This window comes from Oreochromis niloticus, linkage group LG23 (assembly GCF_001858045.2).
Source record: "Oreochromis niloticus isolate F11D_XX linkage group LG23, O_niloticus_UMD_NMBU, whole genome shotgun sequence".
In the NCBI taxonomy this organism is placed as follows: Eukaryota; Metazoa; Chordata; class Actinopteri; order Cichliformes; family Cichlidae; genus Oreochromis; species Oreochromis niloticus.
Genome location: NC_031986.2, coordinates 10,213,320 through 10,224,482, shown reverse-complemented (window position 1 = coordinate 10,224,482; position 11,163 = coordinate 10,213,320). Strand labels below are relative to the sequence as shown.

At 40.4% G+C, this 11,163-nt stretch overlaps 1 protein-coding gene across 1 annotated transcript; it reads right to left on the bottom strand.

Annotated features, from left to right (window-relative positions):
* Window positions 1–8,095: 8,095 nt before the first annotated feature.
* Window positions 8,096–11,141, bottom strand: LOC102082692 (uncharacterized). The gene is made up of 6 exons (XM_005450015.4): window positions 10,789–11,141; window positions 10,445–10,555; window positions 10,133–10,263; window positions 9,860–10,021; window positions 9,488–9,714; window positions 8,096–8,871 (listed from the first exon to the last, which is right to left on the bottom strand). Exons 1-6 carry the CDS (start codon window positions 10,853–10,855, stop codon window positions 8,769–8,771), a joined length of 801 nt encoding a protein of 266 aa, XP_005450072.1. The 5' UTR covers window positions 10,856–11,141; the 3' UTR covers window positions 8,096–8,768.
* Between the last annotated feature and the right edge of the window lie 22 nt (window positions 11,142–11,163).

The window sequence follows — 11,163 nt, the reverse complement described above, 5'->3', positions numbered from 1 at the left end:
GCGAAAATACAGAGACGCCTTGTAAAAATATCAGGCTTGTAATTAATAACTTCACGCATATTTAACATCCTCTTTATTCATGAGCACCTGCTTCCTTTGACCTGAGGGCTGCGCAGAATCAACCTGCATTTTAAACATTTGCAGTCGCGAGACTAGATGCGGGAGCCAAACATTTTAGAGATCTAAAACAGCTTGACATGATTCGTTTTGACAGTGCCATTACGTGGTCATTTATTCTCTCTGAAACACATCCTGCCAAATGATGCTCACTCTTTGTCAGTAGTCAAAGACATTTTAATATGCTTAGTGTTCGAGTCACGTAACCATCCGAGTCTTACATATAAGCCAAGTAAGCCCGAGCCCGAGCTTTACTACAAACAAGACTTTTGACCTTTGTTACATTCTTCATTCTCCTTTTATTTGTCTGCTTCTCTCTGCTGTGTGACTCTTTAAAAGAAGAAACGCCAGAAAAACAATGTAAAACACAGCAGCAGATCTATTTGTAAAGCTACACATTATTGCACATTTTTTATTCCAAGTAGACTAATTTCTCTTGACCGTTTGCCACAAAAAAATTATTCTCTAAAAAAATCAAATCAAATAAATACTGGGTTAACTATCTGGAAATAAAATAAATTGAATGCTTTGTACATGTAAAATTAAAAAAAAAGAACAAAAAATTTGACACCAAACACTTCAATAACAATAAAATCAAAATTGGCGTATTGATTAAAAAAAAGAGTGATTCAAGTGCTCCATTGTGCTTTGAAGTGCAGTTGACAGAGGCCGCTGATTACATTTGCATGTTAATCTCAATGTTTGGACACCAAACTGCAGTACCATTGGGAAAGATAAAAAAATGATGATATCTTTTTTTTTAAACGTGAAGTCATGATATTGTCATTCTATGGTAATTGCGACTTGATTAAAGAAGGAGTTTCATTCATTTTAAAGAAAATGCTTGTTCACTCTCCTGTCATGAGTTAAACAAGGAGACTGATTGCACTATTATGTGTGTGTTTAGCCAGACACAAAGCTGGTTAGCTTATCTTAGCAAGCAAGTGTAAATAAAGGGGCTGTCTTGTGTAGCCACCTTAACACATTCACTGTTTCCCTAGTTTATGTGAGCTTGATTAATTTAATCACAGTTTGAAAGTCATCGTTTGCAGATGCTAACTGATCTGAAATGACTGGAACCTGGGGGGCAAGGAAGTCAGTCCTGGCAAGAGTACTAGAAACTCCGAAAATTGACCTCTTTGATGCCATAACACACACTGTGTTTGGAGGTCAAAAGGCACTGCCTATCACTCCAAAAGCACCACACCAACAGTGAAGTTTGAAGGTGGGGACATCATGGTGTGGAGCTGTATTTCAGCATATGGCACTTCCTTCATATAATTAGAGCAAGGATGAATGGACAGATGTACAGAGACATTCTTGATAAAAGCTGCTTCCATCAACTAGGATGATGAAGATGAAATGAGAGTGGACGTTTCAGCCAGAAGACGATCCCAAACACAGCCAAGGAAACTCTCAACTGGTTTCAGATAAAAATAAAGGTGATAGAAAGGCCGGGCCAATCATCTGACCCGAATCCAGCTGACGATCTACAGAAAAAACTAAAGCTCAGAGTTCATAGAAGGGACCCATGAAAGACTGTTTGTGTGGAAGAACACCTGAGCAATGCATTCAGCAGGTTTCTCCATACAGGAGGCTTCTCAAAGCTGTCATCACCAACAAAGGCTGCAGTACTAAGTAATAAATAAATCTCAGTAAGCGTGTTCTATACTATTTCCCTTATGGACATCTATGGTTTGATTTTTTTTTTTGCATGTGTGGATTGGATGGGCTGTTATTGACGTCGCCTTTAAAATATATATTTACTTAGAAAATTGGTGACGTGTTTAATACTTTTTTTAAACCTGCTGTAACTACACATTGCATCAACACAGCTCACACCAAGCTGACTGATTCTTCTGACTCCATGTTTCTAATTGACTGGAAGAGAATAAATTAACTCAAACAGAGAAACTCTACCAACAACTAGTGTTTTGGCAACAAAATTAATGAACAACAGAGGCAAACATCGTGTGAATGCTGGCAACAGTGTCAGCCACTTTTGTGTAGGCTCTACTTAGACACATCCCATAATGATAAATTCAGCTTTATATCATAATCCAGGGCATGACGGCACACACGCTAAAGGACAGCCTATATGGAAATGTGCCTTGTCAGTTGGTTTGACTATGTGGTACTCATTTATGCCCCAGGGTTGAGCATGGTGCGGGATAATGGAATCTGAAGGGGTGTTATAGTAGGAGATTGATCTGGTATGTTGTAAAGGAGTGACTCATTAAGTCTGACATCAGCGACCCGTAAAGTTTCATGACTGTATCCTTAACCGTTGCTATACTCCCAGACTGAAGTTACACCTAGTAAAAAGCTTTGCAAAAGCAATGCTGTGTCTAGCATCGAAAAAGGTTGCTGTTGACAGCAATGGCAATAGGTCAACAATCAAGGATGTTGTTTACTTCAAACAATTATTGATCATATTATTATGCTTTTTATGAAAACTGAGATAAAGCTGAGGATAAGGTTCATCAGAGATGATCAGTTTGGAAGGATCTTTTACAAACATTACGAGATGTTATTCAGTGCCTAAATCTCTGATAGCTACAAACATGTGCCGAAGAACTCCACCAACAACCACCTTTGCTGTAGTTCCCCCTACAGTAGGTGTGCTCACTTTTTGCTATGCTCACACATATACACGCACACACACACAGCAGTGTATGAAACTGCTTAAGTCTGAAAGCAAATTCTTCACCTGTCAGACTTGATGTTTTCTCTTAGACCAGAAAGGGAGCATGTTTTTACTATCAGGTTAGTTTTTGATGCACTTGTATGTAGTTTAATTCTAAGCTACTTACCACCAAAGCACACACACCCAAACTGACAAGGTAGGAAAATCAAATACAAGCTTGACTCCAAAGGTAGCAAAACCTACTGGCAACTGTAATAAGCTCACTAATTCACATACAGAATTTCATTTGTTTATTTTGTGTATACACACCGGCATCATGTACCACTTGTAGATAAAAGAAGTGGGTGTTATTGAAAAATCCTACTAGTGGCTTGGCAAAGCTGGACTGAAAGCCAGAACAAAGGCTCCAAACATGGCGGCACAGGAACAAACACAAGTTTGATAGACACGGGGTCTACCACACCAGGTAAGATCTCAGGTGCAGGCTGCAAAGATCCCTCTGAGACAGTCTGGCACATAGAAGCAGGGTGCAAAATGCTAGCAGGCAGGGAACGCCATAACCAAGTAGCGAGCATAGTGTACAGGAACATCTGTACCGAGTATGGCCTGGAAGTACCAAGGTGTACTTGGTGACCCCCCCAGGGTGGTTGAGAATGACCAAGCTAAGATCCTGTGGGACTTCGAGATACAGACGGACAAACTGGTGATGGCTAACCAACCAGATACATTAGGAAGAAGGAGCATGAGAAGCTTTAGAGATACCAAGGGTTGAGAGAGGAGCTAGAGAAGATGTATAGGCTGGAGGCAACAGTGGTAATTAGAGTACTCAGGGCTCCTAAACTGGGCGAGTGGCTCCAGCAGATTCCAGGAACAACATCCAAGATCTCTGTCCAGAAGAGCTCAGTCCTAGGAACAGCTAAGATACTTCACAGGACCCTCCACGGGCCTCTCGTGGAGGAGCCAAGGTTAAAGACTACAGATATTTTTAATATATATCAGAACCCCATTTAGAATTACGTGTTATGCAACACAACAGTATGTCATATGAAATCAGAGTACACAGCAGGCATTGTCTTAAAAAAGACTTAACATTGCTGGAAAAGCACAATTAGCTTGCTGGGTAACTTCAATGGAATGAAACCCTGTTGTTGTTACCTGCACGTTCTCCTGCTGTGACATGTCAAAATATTTGCTGGGAGAAAGGTTTACCAGATAATTTAGACCAAAGACGAAAAAATAAATGTTTCAGGTGTCAGGATTCAGAGTTTCACGCCATTTATAGAAAACGGTTTCGGTTATTTTTGTTGTACTTCAAACACCTTTGCCTGTGAGTGCTGCAGCCTCAGCGCTTTAAACCTTATCAGACAGAAATGATTAGCTTCAAATCCAAATCAATACTCAGCAAGAATTTCATTATAATTCCGACAATCAATAATATTTCCCTGCAAACAATAATTAGCGGCGATCTGTATTATACAATTCCAGATGACTTTTTAAATAGTTAAAGCAACAACTCACAGTTTCAAAAAAACTAAGAGAAAGAATTGACTGCTCTTGCCGGCCATGATAAAACCTTGATCTTGCATGTTTTGAGGTAGCCCATGGAAGATTCCTGGCTGTTTTGGATCATTATCACAATGTGATCCTTCCAGAATTTTGCTGGTATTAATTGAATCTATCCTTCTCTCTACCATTGCCACAGGCTGCAACTCAAGCCAACAGCCCGACTGATTCAACCCCATGCTTAAACCTTGGAGAGATAATCTTTTCCTGACATTCAGCACCATTTGCTTTGAAATTTTCATAGCTTGGCCTTTCCTTATAATGTTTGTTAACAAGCCATAGCCCTAACAGGCTAATTAGGGTCTGAAAACTTATCTAAAAGCTCAACTCTCATAGGGTTCTCAAAATTGTACATGGTGTTCCTTCCTTTTTTCCTTTTTTACCCATTGAATTATTAACTTTTATCCCTTTCAGAGATTACTAGCAACAGGAAAAACTAGCTCATATCTCTGCTAGCATGAAGAGAAAAAAAAGGCAATGTTTATTGTTTTGAAGGAGACTACACTTACACAGCATTATTAAAGTTGAACGGTGTAAGACTGTAAAGGGCATCTCTAGGACTGAGGCAGCAGGTTTTGTCCTTGCTTTTCTTATCACCGTCCTTGGTACCTGCTCAGGTCTTTGAAGCCATGTAGCTGGAATTATAATGATAAATCCAAAGTGCTCTTTCTCCCCTGCACCACTTTCTTTCAGCTCTATTTGCCCAAGCTGAAGTGACAGATGTTTGAATGCGAGTGCAGATGTCTATGAGAGGAATTTAGCTATGTTAGGACTATTGAAGTCATGTGCAAACACTCTGTCACTGTGTTCACTCATTCTGAGCCCCTTCTGTAACTCCTTGGGACTCACGGGTGTTGGTTTTCCATCCTCACAGCTAGTTAATTACTGTTAATTACACTCACCTGGCATCCCAGGTGTAAATCAGTCCCTTATTAGATGGGTAGAGAGGAATGAAAAGAAGCTCTGCAAGAAGATAAAACCCACCAATGCAAACCTGACATTCTAGCAGCGGGAATTAGTCATTCCTTGGGTGCACAATCCATCTATGATGTCCAGGGCATTGCAGGAGCTATTTTTGGATGAAGTGTTGTAGCTTTTTTTTCTTTTGGTACATTCAGTTTTCTTTATCCTGCGTATTTATTTTATGCTGCATTTCTTTTTATGGTTTACAAATTTGCTACTTGTTTTTCTAATTCAGGCGCTACATCTAACAAAAAGGTGTTAATCCTTAAGCTAATAAATGGTCCGTATTTAAAGGTCAGTTCAGGTAAATGTTGCTATCTAAAAATTTAAATAGCATATGAGTATCTTATTTCCAGATTGGCTACAAGTATGTGCTAGTATAAACAACAAGCCTTCCAATTTAAATAACAAATTATGCTAGTACCTGCCATCCAGGATAACACGTTTATGCCACTCGGGGACCTCGAGCCTCACAGCTTTGGTTTGAATGTGCAGGTGGAAAGAACAAAAGTAGAAGCAATACAGGAGGAACTGCCTCTTCCATCTTATAAGCAGACATACTGTTTATTATGGCTCTATTACGTTTGAGCAGGTACTGCAAGAATTTTCCCTGTTAAATTACAACATTACATCTTTTTACTGTAAAAACAGTTACAGTACTCTGTTGTACAGTACTGTTAGCTGTTTGTTAGAGGTGGTACTCCTACTTTAGTGTTGCTACTGTACCCTCCATAAACGTTTTTTTATTGTAAAATATAACTGCACATCTTAACTCCTGTTACCTGATGCCCGGTACACACACACATGGGTATTTTTGTTAGCTTAGCTTTTCTGTGTGTTTTACACCTTTAACCCACATGGAAACATTTCAGTACAGTTAGGGATAAAAGACTTTTCTTTGTCAAGTTCTTGACATCATTATGGATGAAGACGTTTTATGGGGGGGGGTTTTTCCAAGGAAAACTTCCTGTTTAAAAGACACCCATGCATGTGTAGAAATAAATTTATACACCAATTTGTGCTTCTTGTAAGACAGATATTTCAATATTTCACTCTTTTGTTTTAGCTTTATTATCTTTTGTAAGATGAGACACCAGAACCATGGAGACTAGGTACAGATAGTATTTCAGGGTGGATGTTTCCTTTGCTGTGGAAAACAAAACACCCTGCATTTCCAATTTGATATAAGAGACACACTGGAAACAGTTCAATAAATTATAACATAAAAATCTTAGCTCCATAGAGTAATGCGGCTCCTTAAGCCCTAATTCGAAGGCAATAACTGAAAATGTGAAATATTCTTTCATTCCCTCTCGGACTAACCTCGAGTGACAGAATCTATTGGGGATATAAGCGGGCACTGTTTGGGGTGTTTATAGTGTGGAGATAAAATACAGAATTTACTGCTATGCAGAGAGGCAAGCAAACAGGGAGGTCTTTCTTTGTAGCTCAAACCTCTGTGATGCTGGCACTGTAGTGAAGACAACCTCAAAACACATCCAAGGCACAGGGGAGCTGTAATGCACTGATAGTTGTTTTGTGTGTGTGTGTGTGTGTGTGTGTGTGCGCACTGCATCGGTGTGAACTTTTTTAAACAATATTTCCTCTACAAGATCACAGAATACTACACACACTCATCATTGTGCATTTGATTCCAAGTTTCTGATCTCGCTAAGGATTTCATGGTGGCTTCTCCAGAGATCCTTTGAGAACCATTTGCTTGGAGGGCTAGTGAAAGGTGAGAACCCCATCATGCCTTTAGGGCAGTTGTGAAAAAGCTCAACGCTTATAGATTGAACAAAATGCACAACATGAAATTTCTGAATTGCTGCAAAGCTTTTCTTTTTTCTATCAGTGCAACCTCTGAAAGCTAAATTGTTGGGATGGCACTGTTCTCTTCTGTAGGTTGGAGGTCTGTATGTGGGCTATGTTAACAGAACCAGGACTATCGTGAGCCTAGCCATTTCACTTCCAGCCTACGGATAATAAATTAACACCACAGTTACGTGAGTGGGTTAGCCACATTTGCATGAGTTGCCATAGGCAGTAATATTAATAGGTTCCACTCTGCAACACCATGGAGACAAATAATTGTATTAATCTTGGATTTTGTGATATCCTCTTACAAAAGCTGAAGATATAACAGGAGATCCAACTCTCCAAAGAGAAATAATGTTGCTGCAGCAGGAAGTCTGCTCGTCATCCAGCAGCCTCTCACCCTATCATCCGCCCATTCATTATCTCGAACCCTAAATAGCATTTAAAATTATTTAATATTCACTTTACAGAGTGCCATGGCAACAGCTGTTTCTCCAGTGGCATTAATATTGCCTCTCCTCTGAAGTCACAAGCCTGACTGGAAACACAAACACCTGTGAGAATCGTGCTACGTGGGCTCCACCTAGTGGTACAAAATGGGAAATCAAAGAGCACAACAACTCTGACAGTGCCAAGATAGACTTACGATCAACTTATTGATCAATTAATCTGCTGTAATGGCCTATCTTTGAGAAACGGGAGTCTCCAATCAAGTAACTTTACAAATTGAACAATACAAATCAACTCTCGGAGCCTGGAAGCCACAGCCTATGATCTATTTTAGATAAAACTGTGAGCATAGAAACAGAGTGGTTGGAAAAACCATTACAGTCTATTGACAGTTTTCCTACAAAAAAAACAAACAAAAAAACCACACTTAGAAACTTCAGAGTTACTACATGAAAACAGCACTGTCCTCAAATTCTCCAGTCGTTCACAGTGCTTGGCACGCATGCAAAGCACTCGCACAGAACAAAGACACATGAGTGCAGTTTAAAGAACGTCTTTAATTAAATTAGGAGTCTTATCAAAATTGTTCAAGTTTTCAGGACAAACAACAGTGCAATCATTGACAGATGAGTATCTGTACACACAAGATACACAAGATACTATAGTCTAAGACAAAGGCCACAGCTTCAAGTAATGTAAACAGTAACAAGAACATATATACACACACACACAACCCTGCAAAAACAAGCGGGGCAAATTTCATACTTTTTATATTTCAGCCATCGACACAGACTAAACTATATGATGTCTAAAAGCATACAAACATTTTAACAGTAAGCACCAACTGAATGCTTTTCAGAATGTAAATGCTCCTTCTCCATTTTCATATAGGCTGGTAATGTATGAACAAAATGTTACATTAATTAATACCCTGCCATTGTGCAGTGCAACAACTCCTAAAATAACACTTTCCACATGCTGTTAAAATGCCATTTTCAGCCATTTAGGGAGTGTTATTTATTACCCTTTGAAGCCTGCATTATTCATTTTGTTCATTTTGCACTTGCCACCGTGCCCTTTGGAAGAATATTGTAGTGGTTTTACACAAACACTAATGTGTTCAATGTTCCTGGCCCATCACCACACATAAAGCACGTTTTTGCCTTTTTTTGGTCATCCACAATTCGCACTCTTTTGCCGGATTCTCCTTTCATTTTGTATCCATGGACGAGTCATCAAGACATTCCATTATCCTCTGCAACTCCTGTATGCAGGGAACAATTGACTGGCTATACAGCTGAGCCATCTTCAGTCTAGAGACAAAAAGATTAGAGCCATCTGTTAGTTAGGGTTGATCCAAAAGCATCTAGTCACACTTGCACTAATAACTTTCCTGATATATATATATATATATATATGTTTTTGCTCTAAAAATAATCTTAAATCTATAAATAAAAGCTTTTTGGCTGCCAAGTTTATTGAGAGTCTACATAGTGCCAACAGAACATTAGCAAATGTTAGCAACAATCTCAGAACACAAAGTGAAGCTCAACTCACTTTAGCTGCTAAAATGACTGACAGGCGTATGGAAGAAAGTGGAGAGGCAAACACATTTGTGATCTGTGGATCAGTGTTGAAAGGTGTGTAAACTTGCACTCAACAGGTGGCATACTTTAGTAGGATGTCCATAATGCTTTGCTTAAACTTGATATTCAAGTCAATAGTTTGTTGCCAGCCCATCAGCAGAGAGGTTGTGGAAAGCCGTTGGTGTATATAAACACCACCCACATGCATGTACAAGTATTATGTACTAACCAAACTGAGGTGTTTATAGTGCAATCCTCTGGTGTAGCGCTGCCTAAACCTCACTACAAGGAAGGGGGCGGGTGGGTGCCGTGGCATCCCGCATCAGAGCAAAATGAGTGTTACCTTCTGAGCAGCTCGCGTCCTCTGTTGGGTTCGGGGGAATAGTGCTGGAGAGCGGTGAGGCTGTGAGCCGCCAGGATGCTGTAACACTGCTCTCGAAGGGCGTTGTGGCTTGCAGTGTCCCACTGCGGCAGCTCGCTGGTGTAACGCCACGCCATCAGCGAGTGCTCCAACACAGCGTCCCAATCTTTGTTCCTGAGCAGAACTTGACCCCACTCCTGACACGAAACCTGAGGTGGAAGACGAGGAGGTGTTTAATGTGACATAAATGTACTTAAGAATAGCATAAGGAGATCTCCATTGGACACAAATAGTAGCCTTAAAGAACCAACTTTTAAAAGCCTAAAAACACAACTGTGCATGACAAAGACTCACTTTGAATGCCACCAGGTGAGGGTACGCCTTTCTGTAGCAGTGAGCGTCCCTGTTGGATCCAAATCGTGAGTAAGGTATGGACCTATAAACATTGGCCTTCTTTAGCTGCAGGTCTTCCTGTAGATACTTCAGGTCTGATGCCATGATCCTGGGCTCTTGGCTCTAGGGTACAACGGGAATGCATGCTTCGTTAAGTTATGTCAATCACAGCGTTTCTTCAAAAACACTGCCGCATTAGCTTTACTATAAGTTCAATTGTCCACTGATGAATACCTGTTCGACCAAGATGAGGGATCTAATGAGCTGCACAAGCTGCTGTTTGGAGAGCGGTGTGTGGTGCTCGTCCATCTTCTCGCACTGCTCCTCTAGCCTTCCTCTCCACGCCCCACCAACTGCCAAGTCCACTGCAAAACAAGGGAACACCAAACCAAGTTAGCCCTTAACTCCCTTTCAAGCACGTTTTGTTTTGGGTTTTGTTTGTTTTTTTTGCCATGTAGCTTCCTATAAGGTCAGATCACAAAATCAACCGCATATCAGCTCAGCAAGTATAGCTACAATTAATTTAAGTTTAACAGCGGAACTTACATGACTGCATACGCTTTGTGTTTGCGGCTGTGTTTCTTCCTCTTGGAAGTGGGGACGGGGTCGGGACCATACGTGAACTTAATATTTCCAAGTAGGACCTCCTCATTCGAGCTGTAAAAAATTGAATATTTTTAAAGTTGCTTTGTTAAAATATTTAACATAATTTTACACTCAAGATGATACGAAACTACCAGAAATACTTTTAATATATATATATATATATTTTTTAAATTTGGCGCTGTTATTAACACGTAGTGGGCGCGAGCGCCTCGATAGCTCGAGCACGGTGGCGCCTCTCTCCAAACAACAAGTTAAACATGTTAAATGAAAATCTAAAAACTCACCGGCAATTTTGGGCTGTGGAGCAGGTATTTCCACCAAGGCCCGTCGTGGCTGGCACACAGCTGCCATTGCGACCTAACTTAAGGTTTATAACACGCAGAGCTTACAACCTGCTTCGGCCTGGGGCGCTTCTGTTAGCCGAAATTTAAACCCCACGGAGTGGCGAACAATAACTTCTCCAAGCTGGTAGCAGTTTAAACTCGGCAGCCACGAGCTTGTTCCGAAGACGTCCTTGCAGTTTTTTGAGCTCTGCCTGAGTTCAACTTGCTACACAAAAAGTCCTCCTGTCAGGTAACCCTGCTGAAACGGTGACAAAAAGACGCTTGTAACTTTGGGTTCTTTCACTTGCACACTAGTACAATGCTGATTGTGAAGCG

Bases quoted from the DNA above. Each gene is read 5' to 3' on its own strand.
- LOC102082692 (XM_005450015.4), bottom strand. From the start codon at position 10,855: ATGGCAGCTGTGTGCCAGCCACGACGGGCCTTGGTGGAAATACCTGCT. The intron at 10,556-10,788 runs GTGAGTTTTTAG...AATTTTTTACAG, and splicing joins TCCACAGCCCAAAATTGCCG to CTCGAATGAGGAGGTCCTAC. The intron at 9,715-9,859 runs GTGAGTCTTTGT...CTTCCACCTCAG, and splicing joins CTCACCTGGTGGCATTCAAA to GTTTCGTGTCAGGAGTGGGG.